The sequence below is a fragment of the Pundamilia nyererei genome, unplaced genomic scaffold, assembly GCF_000239375.1.
Source record: "Pundamilia nyererei isolate P.nyererei 1_Seehausen unplaced genomic scaffold, PunNye1.0 scaffold00001, whole genome shotgun sequence".
Classification (NCBI taxonomy): Eukaryota; Metazoa; Chordata; class Actinopteri; order Cichliformes; family Cichlidae; genus Pundamilia; species Pundamilia nyererei.
Genome location: NW_005187402.1, coordinates 5,118,201 through 5,145,834, shown reverse-complemented (window position 1 = coordinate 5,145,834; position 27,634 = coordinate 5,118,201). Strand labels below are relative to the sequence as shown.

The 27,634-nt window shown below is 44.1% G+C and overlaps 3 protein-coding genes across 3 annotated transcripts in view; 1 reads left to right on the top strand and 2 right to left on the bottom strand.

Moving 5' to 3' along the window:
- Positions 1-16,293, top strand: part of tenm1 (teneurin transmembrane protein 1) — a 191,533-nt gene extending 175,240 nt beyond the window's left edge. Inside the window, exons 27-38 of the mRNA XM_005719538.1 lie at positions 49-245; positions 1,220-1,533; positions 2,182-2,354; positions 3,975-4,219; positions 4,919-5,212; positions 6,445-6,689; positions 7,253-7,395; positions 9,064-9,275; positions 9,749-10,050; positions 10,995-11,701; positions 12,378-12,520; positions 14,694-16,293. Coding sequence (XP_005719595.1) covers positions 49-245; positions 1,220-1,533; positions 2,182-2,354; positions 3,975-4,219; positions 4,919-5,212; positions 6,445-6,689; positions 7,253-7,395; positions 9,064-9,275; positions 9,749-10,050; positions 10,995-11,701; positions 12,378-12,520; positions 14,694-15,449 — 3,731 coding nt within the window. The 3' untranslated portion in view covers positions 15,450-16,293. The remainder of the gene's footprint in view (positions 1-48; positions 246-1,219; positions 1,534-2,181; positions 2,355-3,974; positions 4,220-4,918; positions 5,213-6,444; positions 6,690-7,252; positions 7,396-9,063; positions 9,276-9,748; positions 10,051-10,994; positions 11,702-12,377; positions 12,521-14,693) is intronic.
- Positions 16,294-16,789: 496 nt separating this feature from the next.
- LOC102208440 (SH2 domain-containing protein 1A) lies at positions 16,790-20,554 on the bottom strand. Its single transcript, XM_005719537.2, has 3 exons — positions 20,120-20,554; positions 19,754-19,817; positions 16,790-18,056 (listed from the first exon to the last, which is right to left on the bottom strand). The coding sequence occupies exons 1-3, from the start codon at positions 20,254-20,256 to the stop codon at positions 17,793-17,795; spliced, it is 465 nt and encodes a 154-aa protein (XP_005719594.1). The 5' UTR covers positions 20,257-20,554; the 3' UTR covers positions 16,790-17,792.
- A 3,522-nt stretch (positions 20,555-24,076) lies between these two features.
- On the bottom strand, positions 24,077-26,890 carry LOC102208181 (type-2 angiotensin II receptor-like). The gene is made up of 2 exons (XM_013913621.1): positions 26,720-26,890; positions 24,077-26,224 (listed from the first exon to the last, which is right to left on the bottom strand). The coding sequence occupies exon 2, from the start codon at positions 26,159-26,161 to the stop codon at positions 24,824-24,826; it is 1,338 nt and encodes a 445-aa protein (XP_013769075.1). The 5' UTR covers positions 26,162-26,224; positions 26,720-26,890; the 3' UTR covers positions 24,077-24,823.
- Positions 26,891-27,634: the final 744 nt, after the last annotated feature.

Genomic DNA, 27,634 nt, shown 5'->3' with positions numbered 1-27,634 from the left:
GCTTTTCCTGTCCTTACCGAAATGACGAGTTCCCGTTTTTCCTATCAGGAGACGGAGGCTACGCCCGTGATGCTCGTCTCAAAGCCCCGTCCTCTCTGGCAGTGGCTCCCAATGGCACCCTGTATATTGCTGATCTGGGCAATATCCGGATCAGAGCTGTAAGCCCCAACCAGCCCCAGCCCAGCCCAGCCGGACTGGTGGAAATCAGCTCACCTCTGGACCAGGAGCTCTATCTCTTTAGCCAGGTTCTTATCACAATGCCTGATGTGTGTATTTGCATGTAAAATATTTGGATACCAGCGAATTGTCTTTTTAATTCATAATTTATTAGCAAATTTAACAGACTGACTAACTCAAGTGTTTACTTGGATTTGCACATTGCTAAATTAAAACGGATTAAGCCACGCGAGCTCATTTGTACACACAAATTAGTCTGAGATAATTAGTTATTAATAATTGACACACAGTAACTGCTAGTTGGGCCTGTTAGGAAGGTAGCTAACTGAACCAGCTAACAAAGCTGGCATTAGCTTTCTAATATGACCCATTTAGAGAAAAATAAAGAATAAATGCGGTAAACTGGCTAAACTTTAATAACTTGGGATGATTTTGGATTGCATTTCACAAAAATAATATTCCTCACTTCCAAGTCTCGTTCTAATAGCTTTGAATGATTGAATGATCAAATAATGTCAGCTAGGTTAGCCTAATCCAATCAGGGTGTTTACTGGCTCAGAGTGGGCTTTTGTGGGTGACTAAGCACGACAGTAAGCATGATAGATGCACACAAGATAGTGAGCCTATTGCCTTATGTTGCAGAAATCTGGCCTTTCCTGTTATTTCTGATCATTTAATAAACAAAACGGTTCATTCTGCCTGAGAAAATGAAACTCTTATTTCAAAAAATTATTTTAAAATTTCATACAGACAACAGTTACATATTACATATTCTAAGCTCTAAAATGAACATGTTTCTTCATCTTTAAATATATAATTTAAAGAAATAAACCCCATAATTTACAGTAGTTATGGTTAATGTGTGTGTACCTTTCTGTTTATATATACTTCATTGTTTTTGGAATCGTTTTGTTTTATTGATGCAACAAAATTAGCAAATCACTAGTCTGAGAGTACAGAGTACCTAATAGTTTCTAAATTTACAGGTTTTGTCATTTGCAGAAGCTGAATCCTCAACAGTGTCTCTCTCTCCCTCTGATAGAATGGTTCCCACCTGTACACCAAACACCTGATCACAGGTCACTACCTGTACAACTTCTCTTACGGCACAGACGGCAAGTTGTCGGGTGTGATGAGCCGCGACGGCTGCAGCCTCCAGGTGAGGAGGGATGCTCACGGAGTGCCTCTCTGGCTGGCTCTACCTGGCGGACAGGTGTACTGGCTGTCCCTTAGCAACAGTGGCACGCTGAGGAAGGTGTCCGCCCAAGGCCACGACATCGCCCACATCACTTACCATGGCAACACAGGTCTCCTAGCAACCAAAAGTGATGAGAACAGTTGGACCACTGTGTATGAGTGAGTTTGTGGTTTATTTATAAAGCTTATCTGCTTATTGCGATCTTCTTTCTGTCTGTCCCCGCTCTTTCTCTCTTCTCCTTCCTTCCTGTTCTCGCTTTGTTGCTTGACTCTGAATGTTTGAGCTAACACTGCATTGCATGAATGTGTATTCATATGACAAGGTTTACGTTAGGGGTATGAAATATGAGTGCCATCTGGTGGTCACTTCTGCATCAACAAAGCTGGAGAAGGCCTGGGGTGGGATTGGGCACTGTGACTGTTTTTTTTCTTTCTTCTTTTTAGTCTTTGCTTAAAGTGACTGATTAGCTGAAGGACGTCTGCTGCAACTCTTTGAACACATGCGTGTTTAGTATTGCACATATAGTACAGGCAGAAAAACACATCTGTCTGAATTATTCACCACTGCCTAGTTGGTCTCTGTCTCAGATTCCACAGCTGGATAATTACACATATAAATCATAGTTGACACTCACTGCGAGCTCATGCTAGCGCACGGGAGCATGCATATGTGTGCCTGCGTGCTTTTTGCGGGCTTGGTTGTGGTCATTCACCTGCGAGCGATGGATTTCTGCGCGTGTTTGTGCGTGTGTGTGCGCGCGTCTGTGTGTATTTGTTTGCTTATTGCCTTTGTGTTTATTCTCCAAGGTACAACAGCGAGGGTCGAGTGACCAACATCACCTTACCGACGGCGGAGGTGAGCGGTTTCCATGGCAACCTGGAGCGCTGGTCTCGGGTGGAGGTTGAAGCGTCCAACCGTGAGAACTTTGTCACCAGCACAAACTTGTCTGCCAGCGACACCATTTACATGTTCAGACAAGGTGCAGCATCACAATGAGTTCTGCGCTTTTGCCTTTTAAATTTCTCACAGCTCATTATTCAGACTGTTTATGCATCGCAGCCACAGGTGTATTGGTTTTATGTATTTACTGGTTACAGAGAAAAGATTACAGCTTCCGAACCGTGCATCTACCCTCAGCTTCTATAACCAGCAACTAGCCACAAGGCTATTTATGAGTCATGTGAAGACGCACTAAACCATACACCACATACTATGTAGAGGGCAGGGCGTAAGGTTACAGCGATGTTTAAACATTTATGCCGGCAAACGTGGCTGTTATTCTGGTTTAAGTCAGAAACTCTGACCTGCGTTTCTCTCATTCTTCATCGCTGGAGATTCACAGCTTTAAGTAAGCATTTATCCGCTTTTATAAATAGTTTCACATACAGATCTGATGCGACCTCTTTACATAACCGGACGAATGGGCAGCGGGGGGGAGAAAAAATGCTGTTTATTTACACAAAACATGCTACATTTGACTGACTCGTGAAATGCCTTAACAACTGCTGGGGCAAAGCAGAAAAAAAATGGAAAAGAGGGCAGAGATGAGAAGAGGAGAAAATGAGAGTGGAGTGAAGAAGCCACTCATGGGAGCAGTTTCTTCTCATGTCATCCCTTTAATTGCTTTCTTGCAGTTGTCACACTGACAGGACTGCAGGGAGGGAAAATCTGCGCCAACTCGCACGCGCTCAGTCACACACGCGCGCACAAACACATGCATGTACGCCACGCTACAGTGTGACAGAGCTGCCAGGGAAAAAGTTGAAATGACCCACTATTTTTCGAGCACCACCTCTTTCTCCGCCGCCCACAATTTCACCGTGTCCTCGCCTGCCTCTGAGGCAACAATAACCATATGTACAGAATAGGTTTTTTTACGGCGGCGGAGGGAATAGAAGTTACTATCCGGTTTATTAGCCACGTTAAGTTTTATGGTTAAAATATAGTTTTATGGTTATTTTCACCCCTCTTTTTCTAAATTTTTGTATTAATTGTGTTTTAAACATGAGACAAAGCCATCTTGGCATGTGTGAAAGTGTGTGGAAGCCTGACTCTGAGCAGGGCAGAAATGAAAGAGCAGTTTCTCAGAATGCTTTGCAATGTGTGAAACCTGCTATACCCCACCTTCCTCTCCTTCTTTCTCTCTCTGTCCTCTCTTTCTCCTTTCATTGCCCCCCCTCTCTCTCGCTCTCTCATTATCTGTCTCCTGCGTTCCTCCTTTCTAAAGATGTAATAGCTGATGCAGTACAATGGTAATGTTGCAGAGAGCTTTAAAAAAAACACTCAGCACAGTGATTGAAGCAATTAATTCAAATAAAACGCACACACAAAGAGCCAGACATCGCATTCATGCAGCCCGCTTCTCACAGATTTCCTCTCAAGGCTGATTTTTTTTCTTCTTTTTGACACACAATGACTGATGTTTTCTTCACACTTCTTTTTTCTCATCTGTTGTTGCATATTTGCATCTCTGTGCACTTGTGGTTTTTTTGTGTGTGTGTCTGACCCACCCACGACAAACGGTCGACCCTCGACACCCACCCTCCCCCCCTTCCACATCCCCACAATTCACACTTACGCTTGCACTTTCCCACTCCAGATCACTCTCAGAGCTCGTACAGAGTCAGCGCCGACGGGTCATTTCTGGTGACGCTGGCCAGCGGGATGGAGCTGTCGCTAAGCACCGAGCCCCTCCTCCCGGGGGGCGTCGGGGGTGGAGTCAGTCCCACGGCCAGCCGCTGCAACATCAGCTTGCCTGGAGACCACGCCCCGAGCCTGATAGAGTGGAGGCAGAGGAAGGAGCAGAGCAAGACTAACTACAGCACTTACGAACGCAGGCTCAGGGTAAAACACTAAATCATCAGCCTGTTATTACGCCAACTGTGATAATATATAAAACACAATCCTGCGGCATCAGTGCTGCACAAAGGCATTGGGAATTAACAAGAGGATGCACGCAACTAGCCGAATATCCCAGAATCCCATATGAATGGATCAAATAAGCAGCCCGGCAACATTTTAGGAGTACGCAGGGTTAAGCTGTGCAATTTGACATTAACCAGGGGGACAAAAAGTGTCACTTTTAAGTGCTAAGAGTTGTGCAATCCGGTAGATTTTGAGCGATTGATGATGTCAGCGGAGGTGATAATAGGTCAAATGACTCGTAACCTGTTAGCTGTACTTTCCACACGCACAGGCTGCAACACCTCTGCAGTGCTGATGAAAGCACAAACAGGAGATTTCCTGAGAAAAGGGCATTTATGTTACGTGCAGCAATTAATTAGCATTCCCCGGGAAACAGTTCTCTCACTTGTTCGCCAGGCAGCTTATTGTTTATAAATGCAGACCAGGGTTTGCTGGAAATGTCACAATTAATTCATCTGGACTAATGAAATCTTTGCTGCTCTCAGACATGCCACTTCATTCATATATTTGCATGTCTGCGGCTTCAATCACCATTTATGATGATTTTAATGCTGTTTAAAAAAAAGCTTCTGCTTGTGTTCTTGTCACTAGCTGACATTTTACTGCTTTGCTTTCCAGGCACATAACAGGAACCTGCTGTCCATAGACTTTGATCAAAGCACCAGAGTTGGGAAGATATACGATGACCACAGGAAGTTCACCCTCCACATTCAGTATGACCAGCTGGGCCGGCCTGTCGTGTGGTCACCCAGCAGCAAATACACTGAAGTAAACATCAGTTATTCAGGTGGAGGACTGCTTTCAGCCATCCACCGCGGAGAATGGTCCGAGCAGCTGGAGTACGAGAGCGACAGGGTGACGTCCAGAGCCTGGGTCAACGGCAAGATCTGGAGCTACACGTACGCAGACAGAGTGAGTAGAAAGTTTGAAGCGAACGTGACAGACAGCTTGTGATGAGGTCCTGCTGAGATTTGTTTTCAGGGCTCCTGTCGCTGTTTTCTTCTTGCCTTTGCTGCTTGCAGAAATCTAACACATCTTCTCCACTTACGTTTCCTTCTTGATGCAGCTCTCCGAAACCGGCGCTGAGATTAAAGGCAAACCAAAAAAAAGCGTCTCAGTTGTGGGAAACGAAAGTAAAGAAGTGAAAGCATATTAAAATCAGTAACAGGTGCTATATTACCAAGCATCTTTTTAATGTGTTTCCCTCAGTTTGAGGGGCTTTCCATTTAGGCTATGAACATCAGTTTGCAGAGCGAATATTAGATCTGCCATAAGTTTAATGGTTGGGCAGACCTTTTAAACTTGGCCTTGTGTCTTCACGACTGCAACAGCGCGCACAGTTGAGAGATGTAAAGGCAGACGGTGTGTTCTTTCTGATCGATTGCATAACTCCAGCATGTTTCAAGGTTCGGCAAATAGATTTTCTCAAAAGAAAACGGCAGTAAAGTCTTTGCAGTAAACACTCGTCGTCTTCTGGCAGATGTTTAGAAGTTATATTCGCTATAAGGAATTTTTCTAGTCAAAGAAACTCAAACAGTGTGTGTGACTAAGCTGAGAGCTACCAGAAGGTATAATTTCCGCTCTTGAAATTAATTGAAATATTTAATGACATGATATTCAGTCTGAAATATATTTAGTGTCAAGGATTTTGGTCTAAGACAAAATTAGAGTGAAAATGAGCTTATATTACAGAACCATCTAGAAATTAATACCACCTTCATGTATTATTAACACATTAATATCATACCTTACAGTTGAATAAAGACATTAAAGAGAACATTGTTTTAGTGCAGCTGAAACTGTGTGAATAGCTACGCAGATTTTTAAGGGGGGGGAGCAGCGGTAAACAAAAACGCTGCTGTCTGAAAACCAATTATGGTTTTTCTTTTTTCTCGTTTTGTTTTTTCGACACGTACGTCTGATAATTAAATAGCTTTCAGTGAATAACTGAAGCGGTCTCAAACTAAAACCAAGGTTGCTTTTGAAGAGCCGATTTTTTTTTATTTATTGAGGAGAAAGTTTTAACCCAGTGACATTGGAATTTAAAAAGAGAGAGTGCAAAAGACAGAAAACGAGAAAGCCGTGAAACCACAGAGATGCAGTGTGTTGGAACTGTCTGTGAATATCTCTGTGTGTTCTTACAGTCCATCATGCTGCTCCTGCACAGCCAGCGGCGCTACGTCTTTGAATACGACCAAACGGATCGTCTGGTCGCGGTGACCATGCCCAGCATGGTGAAGCACACCCTGCAGTCGCTGCTGTCCATCGGCTACTACAGGAACATATACGCCCCGCCCGACAGCCAAGCCTCCTTCATCCAGGACTACACCCTGGACGGGCGCCTGATGAGGACTCAGTACTTGGGAACTGGGCGCAGAGTCATCTACAGGTGTGGCACATCGCTGTTTTAGCTCCGTACAAAGACATAACACTGATCGTCTTGATGAAGGTGATATAATTAAAGCGCAATCTTAAAATTTAAAAGCCCAATTACGCCAACTCTAGCGGACACTTGAATGCACGCCACACATCCATCCATCCTTGCGAAATCACACCGATTGGACCGATTAAAGGTCACACCTTTTTTTTATCGTCGCACTTTGTCAGACAAACTGATCTGATTTTGATGAAAGTCGGAGGACTGATTCAGGCAGCGTTCTGGCATTTAACATTTTTAATACTCGTTGCCTGGATGAGGATACTGTAATAAATGGTCCCATTTTCAAGATTTGAAAGGCTGTAAGTGCCGCAGCAGCTGGTCTGCTTCTGATGAAATGTTGAAGGATGGTGCAACTTAGCGACCCAAAGGGATCCGTGTATTATTAATGTGGCATAGCATGTTTACTTACATTGAAGATTAAATGCAGTGTGCTTTAAAAAGAAGGTACTTTTATTTTAACATAACTTACTTATCGATCATCTATTCAAAAATGTGTTTCTTTCCCCCGTCAGGTATACAGCTGCGGCTCGCCTCTCGGAGGTGGTTTATGACTCCACCCTGGTGACCTTCACCTATGACGAGGCCTCTGGAACAGTCAAGACCATTCATCTCACCCACAATGGCTTCATAAGCTCCATACGATACAGGCAGACAGGTACGTACATGTGCTCAAAACAGCCAACAGAAGCACATTTTAGATATTCACAACGTGCAAAAGGATCATAAATCAATCCTGTGAGCAAAATTTTAAAGTCTATATAAGTGATTGTGCACGGCGTGCCAGATTTGAGGAGTGATGTCAAATTCAGTAGTCTGGCTTTGAGTCAGACGTCGTGCTATTTCATCTGTGACTGATGCAGCCACAGTTAGAAGTTTCAGTAGGGCAAGGCATGTTCAAGTGGAATAGACTGTGGTCTACCACAGCTGTAAATTCAAGACCACCCCCCGTGCTTTTACCCACGTCGTCTCTTCCCCACCTCCGCAAAAAGGCTTCCTGATCAAAGCAAACAAATGAATGTTTGAATGCAAAATTATATGCGGTGAGCTAGGTGTGGACATACTGCATTTGTTGTTGCATGCCTGAACACTAAAAGTAGCACTTTGCTGGGTTCATATTCGCTCTCATAGAGGAGGCAGGAAATCAAAAAACCATAGCTGAACTTAATACAACTAAACAATACTTTCAGTGATGAAGGAGAAAATGAGTGAGACAAGACGTTTTCTAAAAGGCGGCGCTATCGACGATGGCACGCCATCGCTGCAGCTGCAGATATAGCATGTTAGGATACAGCCATTGTTAATACAGTTGAGCAGTCCCCTTAAGTTCCATAGTCGGTCCAGGGTCATGGAAAGTGCTCTCATCTCTGCTGCCGGTTCACTTCCCATAGCTTTGTGATTGGCTCGCCACCATCAGTTGTCACTAATCTGCGCGGCGCAGCTGTGTGTGTGTGTGTTTATCGCTTTGCCCTCACTGTGAATAGACTCTCACCTTCCTTTAACTGATCTCATTTCAGCAGAACAAACGGAGCCTTGGAGAGAGGAGAGATAGTGGTAATTGTCCCTTGAGAGGAGACAAGGAAAAGTGTGGCACCGGAAAAAGAAAGATGGGGATATAGAGTGGTGGGCGAGGGAAGGGAAAAGGAACAGAAAGGGAGAAGGGGGAACGATGACAGCTGGGGGGAAATGACAGCTAGAAGAGCGAGATGAACAGACTGCAAGTTCCCCAGGGCTGCAGAAAAGCCTCCACCTCGCTCTCAGTACTTTTGCCATTTTCCCATTAGCGAAGGTTTAGAATCAACATTCCACAGAAAATAAAAATAGAAAGCTGTAACACTGATCCAGCTACAATCTCCAAAGCTAGGCACTTAGTCATTTTAACTGCAATCAGAGTCATCTCAAATAGCAGCGTAATGGAGTTTCATTAGCAGGCCCTTTTTTTCCAAACAGAGGCCTGGCTGCAGAAGCTCGGAGCAGATGTGATGAATGGTGTTGTTAAAGTTGATGCTCTGACATTAAGCAGCACATTGGCCCATCATGGCTATTGTCTTTAGATTTCATTATCTCTCCATATTAAAGGTCACCACAGGAAATACCATAGAGGTGTGGGGATAGTTAAGATGGAATGGATTGCGCAGTGTGTGTCTCTGTTAATGACGGCGAATTAGGCCTTGATTTGAATTAATTAGGCAGGGTTATGCGGGCGGTGTGACATCCACTTGTAAGGGCTATATGTGTGCTGTGTGTACACTTCATGTCCCTGTATATTTCTGTAAACGCTGTTAAGGGGGTTCTAATGTAAATCTGCTCTGGTTCCTCTGCGTAGGTCCCCTGACAAGTCGGCAGATTTTCCGCTTCAGCGAAGAAGGCTTGGTCAACGCCAGATTTGACTACAGCTACAACAACTTTCGAGTCACTAGCATGCAGGCCGTCATCAATGAGACCCCTCTGCCCATTGACCTGTACCGCTATGTTGATGTGTCGGGGCGGGTCGAGCAGTTTGGCAAGTTCAGCGTCATCTTCTACGACCTCAACCAGGTAGGACGTCACACCAGTTATCTTACTCGGTAGTGGAAATGTGGACGTTTTAAAGCTGCACCAATCAGCTGTTTCTGCTTTTAAAAAATAATCACGTGACTGTGGAATATAAAATCTGACTCTGCAGCTCATCTCAGTGGCGCGTTTCAGCGTCTTTCAGCTCATTGTTTTGGCCTGCGTTTTAGTCGACTTCGTTTCCGGTCAGTCAGGTGGTTTTACTTGTCTATCAAATCTAGCCTTGACAACACTGGCAGGCAACTAGTAACTAGTAACTAGTAACTAAACAGTCAGATATTTCACATGGGTGTCTGTGAACATCCAAACAGACCCAAAAGAGAGTGAAATAATCAAACTTGTGCAATTTGTTACAATTTTGTTTCCAGAGCGTGCTGCATGTGTAAACAAGCAACCTTTTAGCCCATGAGTTGGGTGTGACACTTTCATGGACTCTTATGGAGTCAATATGTGTTTAGGTGATCACCACCCATCTGATGAAGCACACCAAGGTATTCAACTCCTACGGCCAGGTGGTGGAGGTTCAATATGAAATCCTCAAGTCCATCGCCTACTGGATGACCATTCAGTACGACTCGTCCGGACGTACAACCACCTGCGACATCAGAGTGGGCGTGGACAGCAATGTGACCCGTTACACTTACGAGTATGATGCAGACAGCCAGCTGCAAAGCGCCTCAGTCAACGAGCGGCCTCAGTGGCGTTATAGTTACGACCTCAATGGGAACATTAATCTACTTAGCCACGGAACCAGTGCAAGGTATGTTAGCACACAAACCCATATACTGTACAGAAAGCATTGAATATAAAAGAAATTGCCTGTTTGTTATTAATAAATCGATAATTCAGATCAGCTCAGAAATCTTTATTATCCATTGCAAAGCAGTGGATAAATATCTTAAGCGTGGCTTTCAGAGGAAACCAATAAAATAGCAAAATAAGACATTGTTTATTTATAAACACACACGTGTAAATAATTGTCATATAGCAGTATTGACAGTATTGGCTCTGGCTGCAGGGACATTCTAGCAGTGGTCTGATAGGAGGAGTTGGAATGAGTGGGTGTGAGAGGCATGCATGATAGTGCTGACTTTACATTTAACTGCCTCGGTGTGGAGATCTATCACAGTCGACAGTGACGGTGATGTTGTTTAACCGTTTAATGACTCATAACAGTTTTGATTTGTTTTACGCTGAAGGAAAGGTGTTCGAGGATGTGATGTCTGTAGGTGAGAACCGAGTCAATGAGAGACTTACAGGCAATTTTTTGTTTACATTAAACGCTAGTTATGGAACTGGAAACTGTTTCTCAACCCATCAACTGTAACCTTTGTTATGTCACCTTTGTTACGCTGTCTAATCGGGGATATCTGTTGTCATTAACACCTTCTTTGTTATGCACGGAGATCTTGCTGGTGCTTCCCCGCTGCCTCCAGTTTTTCACATTTGCTCATGAGTTTGCAGAAAGGCCACAGAACAGAACCTGAACGGCAGATGAGACTGAGCGCAGACAGACCGGGTGAACTATTAAACGGCTGAGACAAACTTTTGCACAGATTTGGCACCAGAATCCCGGTTACATTGTGGTTACATTTGTTGCATACTAACATGATTTTTTGAGCAGTTGTCAACAAAACTGATGCACAGTTGTAGTTGTGTACAGCATGCGGTAAATATCACTCAGGGTCTGATGTTTGTTTTCAGGCTCACGCCGCTGCGCTACGACCAGAGGGACCGCATCACGCATCTCGGCGAGCTGCAGTACGGCGTGGACGACGACGGCTTCCTCCGCCAGCGAGCAAACGACCTGTTCGATTACAATTCCAACGGCCTGCTGACCCGCGTCTTCAACCGCGTGACCGAGCGCACCGTGTGGTACCGCTACGACGGACTGGGCCGCCGCGTGGCCACCAAGAGCAGCCAGGGCGAGCAGCTGCAGTTCTTTTATGCCGATCTGTCACACCCTACCAGGGTCAGCCACTTGTACAACCACAGCAGCAATCTGATCACGTCGCTGTACTATGACCTCCAGGGTCACCTTATCGCCATGGAGCTGAGCAGCGGAGAGGAGTACTATGTAGCCTGCGACAGCGTGGGGAGCCCGAGGGCAGTTTTCTCTAGCAAGGGGCGGCTCGTCAAAGAGATTCTCTACACCCCCTACGGAGAGGTTTACCAGGACACCAACCCAGACTTCCAGCTTGTCATCGGCTTCCACGGAGGCTTGTACGATCCTTTCACGAGACTCGTCCACCTGGGAAGGCGGGACTATGACACGCTAGCGGGCCGATGGACTTCACCGAATCACGAACTGTGGGGGGAGCTGAGCAAGGAGCCGAAGCCTTTTAACCTGTACGCGTTCAAAAACAACTGCCCGGTCGGGAGGGTGGAGGAGGTGACGCAGTTTACAACAGGTGAGCGTCACACATGCGCAGACACACTCACGCACACTGCTGCCAAGTCAAAAGCAAATCACTGACTGACTGACAGAAACTAAGTGATACAGAAAGATAGATCACTCAGTGACACCTACTCCTACACGCGCACCTACAGGGGAAACATCTGCCATAAAGAATGAGTGAATGGGCCACATAGCTAACCACAGGTGTGCTGGGTGTCAGAGACGTGAAGCTGTGACAGACAGGATTTACTGGCAACAGAAAGGACAGCCATGCCTCTGATCACATTGTTCTTTAACACAGCCAGTTCTGTTTTCTTCCCTCTGCCTGTCAAGAACATACTGTTTCCCCGAGAGACAAAATAGAAACTGAAACGAGGGAAAGAGATGGGATAGGAGAGTAGAAGATGAATACAGGATGTCAGCGGGGGCGTCTGTCCTTCTGCTTAATAGAACATTCATTTGGCCTGTCACGTTTCCCTGCAGCGGGATTGTTTGTTACACAAGGAGTGTGTTTGTGGGACACGCGCGCACACCAGCAGACACGTCTCTGCCGCACGCTGCACTCATGCATTGTGTGGTTTCCCATACGAGGTGTTGTTTTCCCTGCCCTCGTGACTGTCTGTTTGCTTTGCAGTATACACATTAAATTCTAAACTTTCTCCCGTGCAATTTTCTCTCTTCCTGTCCAGACATCGGTAGCTGGCTGCAGCTGTTTGGCTTTCAACTTCATAACGTGGTCCCCGGTTTCCCAAAGCCTGAGGTGGGAAGAATGGAACAAACATACGAACTGATGAAGGCGCCGACCAAGATGCAGGACTGGGACTCCAGCAAGGTGAGCATCACACTGCTGCTAGATTCTTTCATATCTAACACTGTGTGCCTGTGGTAATGCTTTGTATATTTAAACTATATGTATAACATTTTTTCAAATGTACTAGGGTCTGACTGCGAAACAATATTTTCATAAAGATATGTCACACATATATATCGTTAGCTTCATAGCATAAGTGCCTAAGTCATTTTTTTGTGATGACATAGGCAGACGGACAGGATGATGCAGCAGTGGTAGGGGAGTAAAGTTAGGCAAAAATCTCAATTTGACCAAAAAATGACTTAGGCACTTATGCTATGAAGCTAACGATATATATATACATATGTGTGTGTTTGTGTGAGACATAGCCTATGTCAGTGCTTGTGATTAACACTTTCATAATTACTCATTTATCTCATTCGTTTAACACTTTGGGTCTTCATGTGAGATCAGACCGAGAGTCCTCCGCAGAAGCATGAAAACTCAAATTACCTGCTAATTATCTGCCATTTTTATGACCTTAGTGATTCTTCCTAATCGGCTATATGGATGAAAATCAACACTGAGTTGATTATTATGAGAATATTCTCCAGAATGAGTACGAGTAATGAAATGATTAGTTGATTTATTAATTAGTTCATAGACTGATTGTCGTTAAGGTAAATTGGCACGAGCGTTTGAGGGTCCCAGTGTCTCTGTTTTATAGCGTTGTGCACAGCGTGGTAAGGCCACAGCCACCCTGCAGTGTGTTCAAACCTTGCGGGTTTAAAGCTGGGCCACGTTCTTCCTGTTCATGCATGTCTTTACTTCTGCAGTCCAAACACACGCATGTTGTGTTAACTGGTGGGTTTTAAGCTGGTTGATGTAAATGGGCGTTTTGTCTTCCTGTCAGAGACACGTAGGACGTAGCTCTAACACATTAAAATTTTTCTTACATCCACCGAGGACTTCAAGGTCAACTTAATGAGAAAATCCTTATAAGATAGAAACTATTATTCTTAAAAATGTAAGAATAATGGTGTGATGGGTATTCTCAACATATGTTTCCTACTGCTGTTGTTTTTATTGACACCATATCGTCATATAAGAAAAGATATGGGGGGATTTTAAATATCACCGACCTTTTGTTCAAGATCAGATAAGGTCAAACTTTGATAAAAGGTCTTATCTTCAAAACTGTGACTAAAATATTGGCTTTGGTTGTATTGGCAACAGTAAGGAAATTATATTGATTATGGGTAGATTCTAAATATAATGTTAATTAATTATTTAATTCATTACTCATCTCACTTTTAAGTTCCACATCTGCTTTTCTTTCATGTTGATACCAAAATGTGTTACATCTTTAAAAAAATATTTTTAGAATTATATTATATTATATTATATTATATTATATTATATTATGAGTTCAGCTTATTCATGTCCAGTTATTTACATTAGTACTTTAGTACTTTAGTATCCATGACCTGCTCCTACATAATGTTTGTGTAATCCGAGTAGCCTTATCTGACTTTCTTTGCTGATGTCTAATAGACATTATCAGTAGTGTTAAAGGCACTCTAGTGCTCAGGCAGCTAGCCAGTATGAAGCTACTGCCTATAGCACCGTCTGTCACATGTTGTCTGTGTGATGACACATCAGTGCACATTTCTTTAAAATTGTAAATTTCTGTAAAATGACGATACGTTTTCACTCTGACCAGAATATGATGTCATACTTTTTGAGAATAGTTTGTTAATTTTGTCTTGTATATTACAGCAACAATCCATAACCCTTTATTAAATTTTTTATTTTATTTTTTTAATAAATGTGTGATCAAATAATTTTTTTTCATTACTAAATATTAAAAAGGAATTTACTGAACAATAAAATGTAATAAAAAAATATATACTCCAAAGTATGTGAAGTATATTAAAATAGTTTTCAACACAACAGATAAAATAAAAAGCACTTTGCACTTGTTTTTACTGCATTTCCAAACGTCCTAAAGTCGGTTTAAAAGCAGCCACGCAAACTGCAAATAAAATATGATGCTATTTTTTTAAAAGTTGCCCAGACAGTGATGTGTCTTGGTGGAGGTTTGCCTCTCAAAGTGCTTCATGTTTTCTACGTGTCTAAATATCTAGTGTGGATCGTGTGTTTCTGTACGTCACGCAGAACGCTGTAATAAATGAGTCCGTCTGTTTTTCTCTAGTTGGTTTTGGGAATCCAGTGCGAGCTGCGGCGCCAGCTGAGGAGTTTCATCTCCCTGGAGAGGTTACCTCTGGTCTCTGAGCCCGTGGGCTCCACCTGCCACCGACCGGCGCACCCCCCTCCCTTTGGCTCCCGGCCCTCCATCCTCGGCCCCAGCATCCGTTTTGCAGTCTCTCACGGCCGAGTGAGCGCGGAGGTCATTGGAGTGGCCAGCGAGGACAGCCGCCGAGTCGCGGCCATCTTGAACGGCGCCATCCACCTCACTGGGATGAGCTTCACCGTGCACGGCTGCGACACCCACCACTTCCTCCAGTCGCGGCCGATCGAGGAAGATCTCGCCCTGGGGCTGGGAGTCGGGGGCCGCGTCCTGGAGAGCGGCGTGAACGTGAGCGTGTCTCAAATGAGCGCGACGGTGAACGGCAGGACTCGGCGTTTTGCCGACATCACTCTCCAGCAGGGGTCTCTGTGCCTGTGCGTGCGGTACGGTGGGAGCGAGGAGGAGGAGAGGGCGCGGGTGAGGGAGGAGGCGAGGAAGAGGGCAGTGGAGGGAGCTTGGGAGAAGGAGAGAAGGAGGGTGGAAGCGGGAGATGCCGGGAGCAGGGCGTGGAGCGAGGTTGAGAAGCAGCAGCTGCTGTCTGGGGGACGCGTTCAGGGTTACGACGGCTACTACTCCCTGCCTATAGAGCAGCAGCCGGAGCTGTCTGACTGCCCCTCCAACATCCACTTTATGACACTGAGCGAGGTGGGGGGCAGGTAACAGAGACACACGAGCGGCCCCCCACCCCACCAAAGACTGCCTGTTTCTACTCTACTCTGATTTGTTCTACTGTTTCTATACTGTATCGGGGGGGAAAAAAGAAGACGACATCAGAGAAGAAGAAGAAGAGCGAATGTGTGGGGAAAAAAAACAAAAAACTTCCAAATGCCTTTAATTGTGACAAAATGATGGTATTTTATTATTATCGTCCAGTTTCTCCAATTTCTAACAGTGGCACAAGCAGTGTGGTTTGGCTGTGGCTTTGCTTTTTTGTATCTCTGATCAACCCGACCGACTCGCCGACCGACCGACTCGCCGACCGACCGACTGCCATTCGCTGTTTCAACACTGTTCATCATTTTCTGGACTCTGCTCAACATCACGGCACTGTAGGGAAGAAGACTTTTAGGATCTTGCCAGTGAATAATCCTCTTCGTGACTCGAATCGAGAGCTCTTCGGTTTGCCATTTGAGTTCCTACATGGTTTACCTCGGATATACTATCGTTTACATATTGTGTAAGAGAGGCCTTGTCGACTCTGACACTTCCCCCCTTTAGAGAAGGAAAGCTCTTGTGGTTTTCCGCCTCTGGTGTGCTCCAACAGTAGTTTGTATGAGTGTGTATACTTAAAAATCAAGAATGTATATAGCCAGTGCTTTCTCACACTGAAAAAAAGAAGTGCTCAACTGGAAGTTCTGTTGTTCATAAGTGTCAGTATTGTTAATCAATAGAAAAACAGTTACATTTTTGCAAAGAATTATACATGGCTATAGTAAATATTCTCGCTGAAAAATCTGACTTTATTGGGTTACAAAGCTGATTAAAGTTATTATGTGTGAATTACCAAAATCGCTGGCTGGGATTTCATAGACGTTGTTACTTGTTATTTCTGCCCCTCTCCTCCGCTCGCTCTCGTTCACGTCGTCTCCGCGCCTCCCCGCCACACATTTGTTGTGCTCTCTTTGTTCTTGTTTCTGGGAGTTTGTAACTTTTCAAATCTGTGCTGTCATTATCACCCATCATTATGGCTCGAACCGAGATATGCACGAGAAAACCTGCGTCGTCTGTCAGAGGAGAGGGAGCAGAAGAAGAAGAAGAAAGGGGAGGAGGGGAGAAAGAGGGAAAGAAAAAAAGAAAAGCACAGAGGAAAGGGAAAAAGAAATGTGACAGCTGAGGCTCAGCGAGTGGGTGGTGAGTGCAGAAGGGGCAGGACCTGGAGTTGGCTGAGCTGTTCTCTCCAGCTTGTCTCCTCTCATTAGGAAATGCCAATCAGACTACATGTGAACCACTTCCAAGCCTCTCCCCACAAAAAAAAGTTTAAAAAAGAAAGTAAAGAACTTTTTTTTTTTCTTTAAATGTTGCTAATCCACCTCCCTGTCCGTCTGCCTCCCCCATCGCCTCCCCCACACACACACACACTCGCCTCCCGCCGTCGCTCCACCATCTGCCCACCATTAATTGTTTGTGTTTCCTCTCCCGGGCCGCGGATGACAGACACACACACACAATGCATATGTTCTGACTGCGAGCAGGTGATATACATTCCCGACTAGCACTCTGCCGATCGGCTGCGATGCACCTTCCCTTCGAAACCATATGCTCCGTTAGATACTGTCCAACCTCATCTCCGCGGTGAAAAGATGGAGGGTCCGGTTGCTAGGAGACCGCTGCACTGAAGAATTGTCTGCGCTGAATGGATGCTCTCCTCTTTCAGCTCCGCTTTCTCTCTCATTTTTTTTTTCATCATGTAATGCCAATCAGACGAGTGAATGATGGACCCACACACACGCATGCACACACACCAGTAGTCAGCATTCTCTCTGTGGAAATCAGCACTCCAATATGTCAAATTGAATTTTTTTCTCTCGTCCCCCCCCCCCTTTCCCCTCAGCATTATGTCAAACGCAGGCTCGGGTGTGTACGGCTGTGTGTGCATGACCTTATTTAAAAGAGTTTATTTCAGCCAATATCATTTATTTTCTTTGCCGCTCACACAACTCTATTGCATTAAGAAAACAGAGCACAATATTTGTTGTCAGCTTATGTATGCGGTAATGGATATTAATGGTTCTGCAGCTGAATCTTTTACATCCCAGAAAGTTAAGAGGGGAGGAGAGAGGGGGGGTTGCGCTTTCTGTGCTGCATATGCAAAAAAAAAAAAAAGTAGAAGGAGGCTGAGATCTGAGTCACTGCTGGAGCCTAAATGAGCTCAATGTAGCAAATAGGGGGGGGGAATGACATTTACTTGATGCACATTATGCAAAAAACGCAAACAGCAGGAATGGTGCCCTGGCAGTATTTCTGCTTAGAAATGAGGTCAGTGGTGCAGCTTAGGGTTCGCCCCTAACCAAAAGCTTGTCGCACCTCCTTCTTGTTCCTGTTTTTCTGTCCCTGTGCAGCATGTGGCATCCGCTGCTGGAAGTAAGGGTTCGGGCTGCTCTCCGTCGTCGACGGGCTATTACAGGGCTCCTCTGTGTGTGTCTGCGCCCGTCTCTGAGCGGTGACAGGGTAGAGCAGAGGCACGGCAATTCCTTGTCCAGGCTTCTGGAAAGCTGCTATCAAATTCTTGATTTGCCGGAAATATCGTTTCTGCACACCAGGAGTGGTCTGAAACATGAGAGAGAGAGAGAGAAGAAGTAGAAGTGCAGAGAATTCAGAGCGTTTCCCCATCTCCACATCAAAACCCCAGTGGGGAGATGAAGAGGACGGGACAGAGCCGCCTTGAAATGAGCTCTCGCAGATTTTACCTTATAAAAAGACATCAGATACGCTGCCAGTGGCGGCAGTAATACAAGTGCGTCTCGGGGATGGACTGGGGATGGTGTCAATTATACATTTTTTGCATATCTGGATTCAGTAATCCAAAGTAAAAGGACAGATAAATAAATAAGACGAGGCAGAAGAGATAAAATATATATAAGAGCTGTAAAAAAAACAAAAAAAAAAACACGTGCTGTGGAAGGGAGGGAAACATACTGATGATATACTCAAGGAGTTTAAAAGCTACACTGGGAATATACGGGATGCAATTACCTATGAAAACATCCTCTCCTGTGGGTATTTTAGATAGTTTTTAAGTCAATAAAAAGCATTATTTTAGGATTAATGCACCACAAGATGCTTTAACAGTCCAGTAATCTCAAGAGCCTTATTTGTAACAGAGAAGCACTGAAATAAAACTTAGAAAACACACACAAATATCTTTTAAAGAAATGATGATAGCTTAGTAAAGTCATTTTTCTCTCTCACAGGGAGCTTTGCATTATTTCTAATTGAAAACGCTCTCATCTTTCTCTTTTTCTATTCTTTCCACCCCCTCCCTGCACTTGTTTGTTTGCCCACAGCTGTCACTCCAGCGTTTAATATTCCTAAACCACTACAGCGCTATAATTTTGTCAAGTAAGGCCTTTAAAAAAAATACATTATGTGTTTTCATTCGGCCCCATCAATCAAACTGCAAATAAATAAATAAGTACAACGGTGAAAACGGTTTTCTTTCGATATGTTTTTTTTTTTAAGAAAAAAACATATCATTTAATCAAATGTGGGGAGCTCTCCCGCCCAGCACAGCACTTTGGATGTTTCCTGTCTCCGGCCACAAGTGTTACCTCTGCTCCCGAGAATATTTCATTAGAGTGATTGATATTGCGCATGAATAATGGAAACTGTTATCGAGCTTGTAGGGAAATTCTTGTAATTCAAGCCTCCACACCGAAACCCAAACATGCACACACACGCACACCGCTCTCCTTCAATCTCTCAATCCATCCCCATCTGCTCGCCTGATGGCATCAGTGAGAATGAGCGAGGTTAAAATGTCGCTACGAGAGCGTCGCGCTCAGTCGGAGATAGACGCGGCCTTCAGACGTCTCTATACATTCCCAATCCCGGGGTGTTCGCCACCCCTCGGCGCTCAATTACACATCCCATCAGAAATGCTGTCAAATGCAATATCCCCCCCCCCCACTCCGTCTCTGGAGTATATGCTGATGCTGTGGCATCTTCAAAATTCGAGGTGGGGGTTGGTGGGAGATGGATTTCACTGGGTGTTATTGCTAAAGCAGAAGCGTACCCATTTCTCAGTGGTGTCACTCCTCAAAAAAACGAAACACATGTTTGTGCCTCCGCAGCTTGTTGAATTACAACCAGCACCAAAACTACTTCTAAACCAATAAGCGAAGCAGATGTGTGCAGCTGCTTCTGCGAACTTTTCTGGGGAGGGGATGGAGTGAAAAGAGGCACAGCACAGACTAAAGAGCGAGTCGCAGGATGAAAAAAGAAATCTTAATAGTAAAATGTCTTACGTCTGCTGCCCATGAGCCTGCATCATCTCTGTGGATTCTATATGTGTAGACGTAGCCTTGGCATCTGCATACAAACACACACAAACAGAAACATGGGTTTGTATTTCAGTGTTTCTTCTTACTGTCACTATCACTTCTCCTTTTGGGAATCTTTATTTGATGCTTATTAAGAGACCACAGTTACTTATTACTCAGCCGGTTGCCGTATTGCCTTTGCGCTTGCATTTCTCTCTAAACGTGAGGGGATCGATAATCTCTATAACTGCACAAAATAGGATTTTGTATGTGTTGATGTGATTATGAGGTCTCAGCCTAGAGAAGTAGAACAAAAGCAGATGTTGCACTTTTTTCTTTGATTGTACTCACAGCACACACAGGCAGTAGACACCCTCCACGGTGTCACTGTTGCGGACTAGGTAGCACCCGTCTCGGCCGTCCTGGCCCAGCCGCCTTTCTCCCTCGTCCTTGCCGATGGGTCCGTGATAGACGGGCAGGTTTTCCATCACAGTTATTCCCCCAGATGCTCTTTTTCTTCTGCTCCCAACGTGTCTCTTTCCCCACTTTACCTTTTTTCCCCTCTTTACTACAGGAAAGCTTTTTCTTGCCTTTGCTGCATATGCTCTGGACTGGGAGCACAGGTAAGGCAAGCTGTCTAGCCTATCCTTCGATCCCCGCTTCTCACCGGTTCAAATATCTGCTCAGGGAGCCTGAGCTTTGGCGTACGAGCTCTCTGATTTCTCTACACTTGTTTACCTACAGTGATAGCAGCTCTCTCACTAACCTCTAACCTTTCTGGGTTGGCTCTTACAGTCTTCCTCTTTCTTTATACCACGCACACATATGAGCACGCACACACACGCACAAGTAAAGTGTGGGTTTGTCTATCTCTCAGGAAATGATTCTATTTTTTCTTTCTTTTTTGACAGGAAATAACATAAAAGATTCTAACAGAACATTTCCACAACAGAAGAAAGCACAACAGAGGGATAAAGTGAAGCAATCTCGCCCTTTTTCACATAGGAAAAACGTATGCTGTGATGATGCACTAACGCGCACTGTTTCCAGTCTCAATTTGGTTTCTTGTCAGCAGAAGTTTGCTCAGACTCTATGGCTCTGAAACAACTTCTATGAATTGTGTGGCACAATATGTAGGCAGCCATGGAAGTTGTGCTCAGATCCTTAATTATACGTGCTTGTTAAAAAAAACATGTAGAATATATCAGAATGATTTAAAATTCCTAATTAAGTTTTTAAAAACAGTTTGAAAAATAATAAATGAAATCAATAATACGCAACAAAATTGATTTAACAAATGAAAATAGCACAGCTGTTCTTTTAAAAGTTTCAAGCTTGTTTTTACACATTTAGACGATTTATTAAAAATGGCAACTATTTTAATTTCTCAAATCTTTTCTGTTTTTAGTGTAATTGTGAAATTTGTTGGAATGTCAGATAAATTTGTCAACATAACTGATGCCTAGTTACATTGTGTATACACTCACCAGCCACTTTATTAAGTACACCTGCTCATTTAGGGATTTTAAGCATGAAGAATATGTCAAGACAACCTCTAAAATGTAAACACTTCAAAATGGGAAAGAAAGTTGATTTAAATGACTTTGCATGTGGGGTGATTGTTGGTGTCAGAGGCTGATCTGAGCGTTTCTGCTGATCTAAGATGGGCTACCACAGCATAAGACCACAGCTTCCATTACCTTATCTGATGAGTCTCTATTTCTGCTGCAGCATTCAGACAGTAGGGTAAGAATTTGGCATAAACTACATGACGCAAAGACTCCATCCTGCCTTGTATCAGTGGTTTAGGCTGCTGGTGGTGTAATGGTGTGGGAAGTATTTTCTTTGGCACACTTTGGCCCCCTCAGTACCACCTGAGCATCATTTCAACACCTCAGCCGACTTCAGTGTTGTTGCTGACCATGTCCATCTGTTTGTGACCACAGTGCACCCAAGCAGGATAACATCTCACAAAAATGAAAGGTTTCTTGATTATGACAGTGGGCTCAGATCTGCATCACAGCGGTCCACCAACAAATCTCCAGTAACTGTGTGATGTCAAGCCAATATGGACCAAAATCTCTGAGAAATGTTTCCAGCACCTCGTTGAATTAAGGGAGTTTTAAAGGAAAAAGTGGTCCAACGTGGTACTAACAAAGGATACCTAATAAAGAGGCCAGTGACTATATTACTGCAAAAAGTGGAACTATAAAGTAGTTCAAAATAATAACTACATACAGCTCACAGCAGTGCACTGCAGCTATTCTCGCTTATTTTCACTAGTTTGTTTTATAAATGTTTTTAAATGCATATCCAAGTTTCCTGAGACCAGGAGCTGTAACCTCCTCAGAATATTTCTTTTTAACTGCCACCTCAACTTGCTCAAGATTCAAATGACAATATTTCAAGATTAGATTCGCTGTGACGTTTTTTTTTCCAAAAAGCCTTCCACCTACAAGTTTATGTGACATGATGTGTTAAAACCTCAGCTCATTTCGGCGTTGACAGTTTTAATAAAGGGGCAGATTCGTCCTATTTTCCCACCACTGGCCTGCCTCCCTTTGATGCGTGGCAAAAAAAAATCTCAGCAATTCTTATTATTTCTCTACTTTAACTTGTAATGGAACACATAAAGAGGAGACAAGAAAAGAAAGAAAAGTCTAATTTGCACTTGGGTGCTCAGCTGAATTAAACTGATATGTCAGAGGAAGACATTTTAAAGCAGATAAAGGAAGGGAGAAAAAAACCCCGAAGCAATGTGCTTCTCGGTATTTCTCAGCATGCATTTTCTCATCACATGTCCACACATCTCCTCAGCCACATATCACTTAGTCTGTCTTCTGCTTTAACGTGTGTTCAAAGACACTCCCACCTGCTCTGTAGAAGAGCGAGGAATCAGCTAATGAAGCTGCGCGTACAACAAACTCATCCAGCAATCTGTCCCATCAGTAGGAAAGTTCTGTCGTGTCAAATTAAGAGTCTGGTGATTAAAATATTCAATGTTTACTGCGGTGACATTACCACAGGAAACGTCAATTTGCTGATAGCACGGCGTCTGGTACTCTGAGCTCATCTGTCATGTTCAGATGTAGGCTTTTTTATTTGCAGGACTGAATGCTGTTCTTGACCGCATGGTGTCCTTCACATCACCAAAAAGCTTCTGCAAGAAAAAACCCTTCAGAAAGGTTACCCATGTGACTCTGGCATTCAGCGTATTCTCCAAGTGGGTGGCTCTCTTTAATGCGGCTTTTGTCGCGGGTGTCTGTTTTTATACATTCAGAAGTGTAGCCTACATGAGTCATCAGTCTGTGTCAGAGCCATTTTTCCCTCGGCTCAGAAAGATCATGAGCAGTGGGACTTTGGGCCTTTGACTGGGTTAGCAGCCAATGGCATCTCTTTCAATGATTCTGCAGCATTTTAGCGCCACCCAGTGGCAAAAAGCAGGAAATATTCATGTTTTTCAAGTAGACTGAAGAAGTTTTCCTCACTTTATTTATTAGCAGCCCCCCCCCCCCCAAAAAAAAAAACCCATTCAAGATAGAAAAGAAGAATTTACCATTTATTCATAATAAAGCCTTTCAGTGATTATTAATTTAGCTTTCCTGCTTGTAAAAGTTCCTTGCAACCACCAGTCCGGAACAAAATTACTCCATGTTGTATTGGCTCTCAGCTCACAGAGAGACAGCCCAGGGTCAATGCAGAATGCAGCAAATCTATACTGGACACAAATAGCAGGCAGAGATATATCATTGATCAGCTGCAGGCTCCCTCAACCAACACAAGCAGCTGGACTGGAATGCATCATAAGGATATTAGTATGAGATTATGATATCTGGCCTTGATATGTGTGGAATTTGTGTGAGGTTTTCTGGAAGGGGAGACTGGATGTCCATCTGCCAGGCTGACAGTAATCTCAGCTCTCATATTCCCAGGTGGGGAAAGCTCGGAGTCACAGCTGTTAGAGGGTAAGACGGGGGAAAAGGAACATTTGAAATCTCTAGTAAATTGATCGGGTTTCACAAAACGGAAGGCATAGTCATTTTGGAGAACTGTATCAAGCAAAGGAAGTGGCATATGGAAAGTGGTTTTTGCTTTATTTCTTTTCCCAATACATACAGATAAATGTCAAGTACACATGATACTTTGGTCCCCCCAAAAGAGGAAAAGTAGACCCTTTTGTGAAATTAATGTATTTGTTTTTAGCTTGTTTTCCTTTACAAAAAACAAACAAACAATTTAATATAAAATATTATTATACAATGAGATATTTCCTTTTAGAAAAATATAGGATATAACATTTGTATAAGAACAAACCACACTTAAAAAGCATACTATTAAATTAATACTAGCTAGTGAGATGTCTAGAGCTAGCATAGGCTAACGCAAAATTATCAACTAGACTTTTAAATAATGTGGTCTGATTACCCAACATAGAAACACAGCAACACAATGTAGTTTCTTATATTTCATAGTAATTTGGGCTAGAGGAACATAAAAACTAAAGCAATGCTTAAAAGTCTTAAATTAGCATAGATGTAGCTTGCACTGCTTATAGCTAACAGATTTTTTTTATTCTGCGAGGCTATAAAACAAGCTGTGAATAAATCATCTTTATATACAGCAGCTATGGACAGAGATATGATCATTTGTTTAGATTTGTGTTTATATCCAGATGGTGAATTCATATGCAGTATTTGTTATGTTTTAGCTTTGTTTGTAGTTTCTAGCAACTCCAGGGGGAATATCTTCTTCATTAGCTGCTAATTGTGCCACTCTGTTCAGTTGCTAGGCACAAACTGTGTCTGTCAGCTGTTTGGTTCTTATCAGGTACTGTACATTAAGTTTTGACAATGTTGTTTTTCCAAAATGATTCCCGCTGCAGCCAGAAATGACGTCATGTGAGTGACTCACAAGAGATTCTTGATGACTGTCCAAATCAAGTGTGGAAAAAATGTTTTATCTACAGTTATTTTTTGTAAAGCAGAAATGACCTCTGCTACAATTTGACTTAGTTTTAGTAACAGCTCTGTCTCACACAGCCACGCTCATTGGTGTTCAGCAGTTATCACTGAGGGGATGAGAAAGTCTCCTTGCTGGAGTCAGGGCTGGGAATTGGGGCAGGTACGCTGAGCCAGAGGGCTCCACAATCGCCAAGTCTTTGAGGTCACTGAGTTTTCGAGAGAAGGAGCTCAGCCTGGTGCTGAAGGAGCCCCTCTTCTGGCTGTGTTCTTCCCCTCGGGCCTTTAAACAAGCACACAGGCCCTTGCATAAGCCTCCTAGACGGCCACGGAAATGGTTCCCAATGAAGCAGTAGAGCACAGGGTTGATGGCTGAGTTGGAGAAACCCAGGCAGAGTGTGAGAGGGGTGAGGTTTTGGATGCTCCAGCTTACCCAGCAGCTGTCCAACCAGCCTTCACTATAGAGCACATCCAAAAAGGTCACGCAGTGGAAGGGGAACCAGCAGAGGAAAAATGCCAGAACCACTGCAGCTACTGTCCACAATACCCTTTCAAGCCCCCTACCCTCCAGGGGTCTGGCCCCACTTAACCTGGGATTCACAGAAGGGGTGGGGGGTCTCTCCGGTTTACTATAGCCCTCGTGGGACTGTAGTGATTTAAAGGATGACATGCTGTGTGGGTGAGACAGATTCTGCATTCTTACCAACCCCGTATCAACCAACAAATGTCTACCAATAGCACAGTAGCAACAAGAGATGACAAGGAGTGGTAGAAGAAAGGCCAGAACAATCTTTATCCAGACCAGGGTCCGATACCAGGTATGATCAGGATATAAAATTGCACAGGCCTCCACACCAAGCACATCCAGGTAGTAGGTCTCCCTCAGAGCTAAGGTAGGGCCTGAGCAAGCACATGCCAGAACCCACACAAGGATGCAGATGAACCGGGCCCGCTTGGCGTCTCGTGCACTTTGGGAACGGAGTGGATGCACAATGGCCAGGTAGCGGTCTATGCTCATGCATGTGATAAAGAAGATAGACGCGTAGAGGTTGAGGTTGTGGAGAGCGCCGCAGATTTTGCAGGCTACTCGACCGAAGGGCCAGTTGTAGCCCTGGGAGTAGTAGACGGCCCACAGCGGGAGCGACAACAGGAACAGCAGGTCGGACACGCAGAGGTTCAGCATGAAGGTGTTAGCTACTGTTCTCCTTGAGGCACTACCATGTGCCAGGACACACACTGCCAAGGTGTTGGCTATGGTTCCCAGCACACAGATCACACTGTAGACGGTGGGGATGACTGTGGTCATGGGCACAGGAGGCCAGTCCGAGCAGAGGGGAGCAGAGGGAGTCGGGGAGGTGTTCACAAAAAGCTCCGTCGTCGAATAGAGGGAAGAGGTGGAGTTGAAAAGGGAGAGGTCATTTGGGATTGCCATCATGGAACTGGATGTACCGTTGCCTCACACAGTTTAACTTCCCTCCTTTGAGTTTTCCAAGGTCAGCTGGAAATAATGCAAAACAAGAGTGCATTTAAAATTCAGCTGCCTTTTATGGACAAAGTTTCTCTACACAGGCATCTTTATTTGGTGCGAGCCTTTATTAGGTGTCTTACTTGATATCTAATCAAAGCAAAAATACATTACGCCATACTTGATACACTGTAATCCAGTGGCTGTAATCCAGTTTTATTGGAATACTGTAAAAAAACATCTTTCTCCAATTAAAGATTACATTTTTGAAACAATCATGAATTAATTTGAAAAAGTTTTAAAAGTGTTAAAAAGACTAAAAACTAATCTTGCAACAGTGTACAAGTGAAAGCACTACTAACTGCATAAATAAATCAAATTCAAAGCAAGCCATCATTCGTACATGGAAAATGATCTCATCGACTACGCTGATTCCAATAAAAAATATTCTGACGGTTGAAGTTGTGATAGAAAACAGACAGAAAACTCTCGCTCTTAGACTAGTAAAGCCATTTATGATTTCTTTACCTGATGTAATTGAGCGTCCAGTCCAAACAGTCTAGCTCTTTTTCAAAGCTTCTTTTGGCTAAAATCCATGTCTTGACAATTTCTCCTCGACCCCTTTAAAAGAAATCTGCACAGCTGAAGACCCCGGACTGTATCATGCTCATGAGTTGGACCGCCTGTGTGTGTGTGGAGCAAACAACCTCCAGACTCTGAGAAACCAGATGACGTTGGGGGTCTTATAGGCCCCGGGAGTCTCTTGACGATTGCACAACAGGGAAGTTGCTGTACGTCACACACCTTCATCACTACCAAGGGGCTGGACTGTAACTGGACGTAAGCCAGCCTGCACAGAAGGAGAAGAACAGAAAGACATAAACTTGCTCTGTTTCCTTTTTTCCCCTGTATCCTTTCTTTATCCCTCCCCGCCCTCCCTCCAGGAACTTCCACCAGAAACTAACAAAATCAAATCAAGATGTATGTTGTAGTAAAACTTTGTCTCCAGTGACTGCAGCCACACAGCGGCATGTCATACCTGACCGTAATAAATGGGACGCTGGTGTGTTCTGTATTTCAAACTTACAGCTCTAACTGCCCCCGACGGGGCCTCTGACCCCAGAAAGAGAGGCTCTGTTAATTAGCAGAGCCTCGCACTTTGTGTCATATTGGTCCTGCTGGCGGTCAGATAAGCCATGGGAAATATTTACTCCATTTGAGCGGAAGTCAAACCAGCTCCTGGGCCAGAGAGAAAAAAGGGAGGGGGGAGAGAAGATGGATGTGGAGGAAGATGAGCAGGAACTGCGGGGAGTGAAGAAGAAGATGCAAAGGCAGAAGGGAGAGAAAGACAAGGGAAGGAGAGAAAGCGGAGATTCCCTCCAGTGGTTTTTTATTAAGGCCTCTGGTGAAAGTTAATGAGGGATGCGTGCAAAGCTCTGACAC

Excerpts from the sequence above, each read along its gene's own strand:
- LOC102208440 (XM_005719537.2), bottom strand. The coding sequence starts at position 20,256 with ATGGAAAACCTGCCCGTCTATCACGGACCCATCGGCAAGGACGAGGGA. Across the intron at positions 19,818-20,119 it reads GTCTACTGCCTGTGTGTGCT|ATGCCAAGGCTACGTCTACA; the intron begins GTGAGTACAATC and ends GTTTGTATGCAG. Across the intron at positions 18,057-19,753 it reads CAGGCTCATGGGCAGCAGAC|ACCACTCCTGGTGTGCAGAA; the intron begins GTAAGACATTTT and ends CTCATGTTTCAG.
- LOC102208181 (XM_013913621.1), bottom strand. The coding sequence starts at position 26,161 with ATGATGGCAATCCCAAATGACCTCTCCCTTTTCAACTCCACCTCTTCC.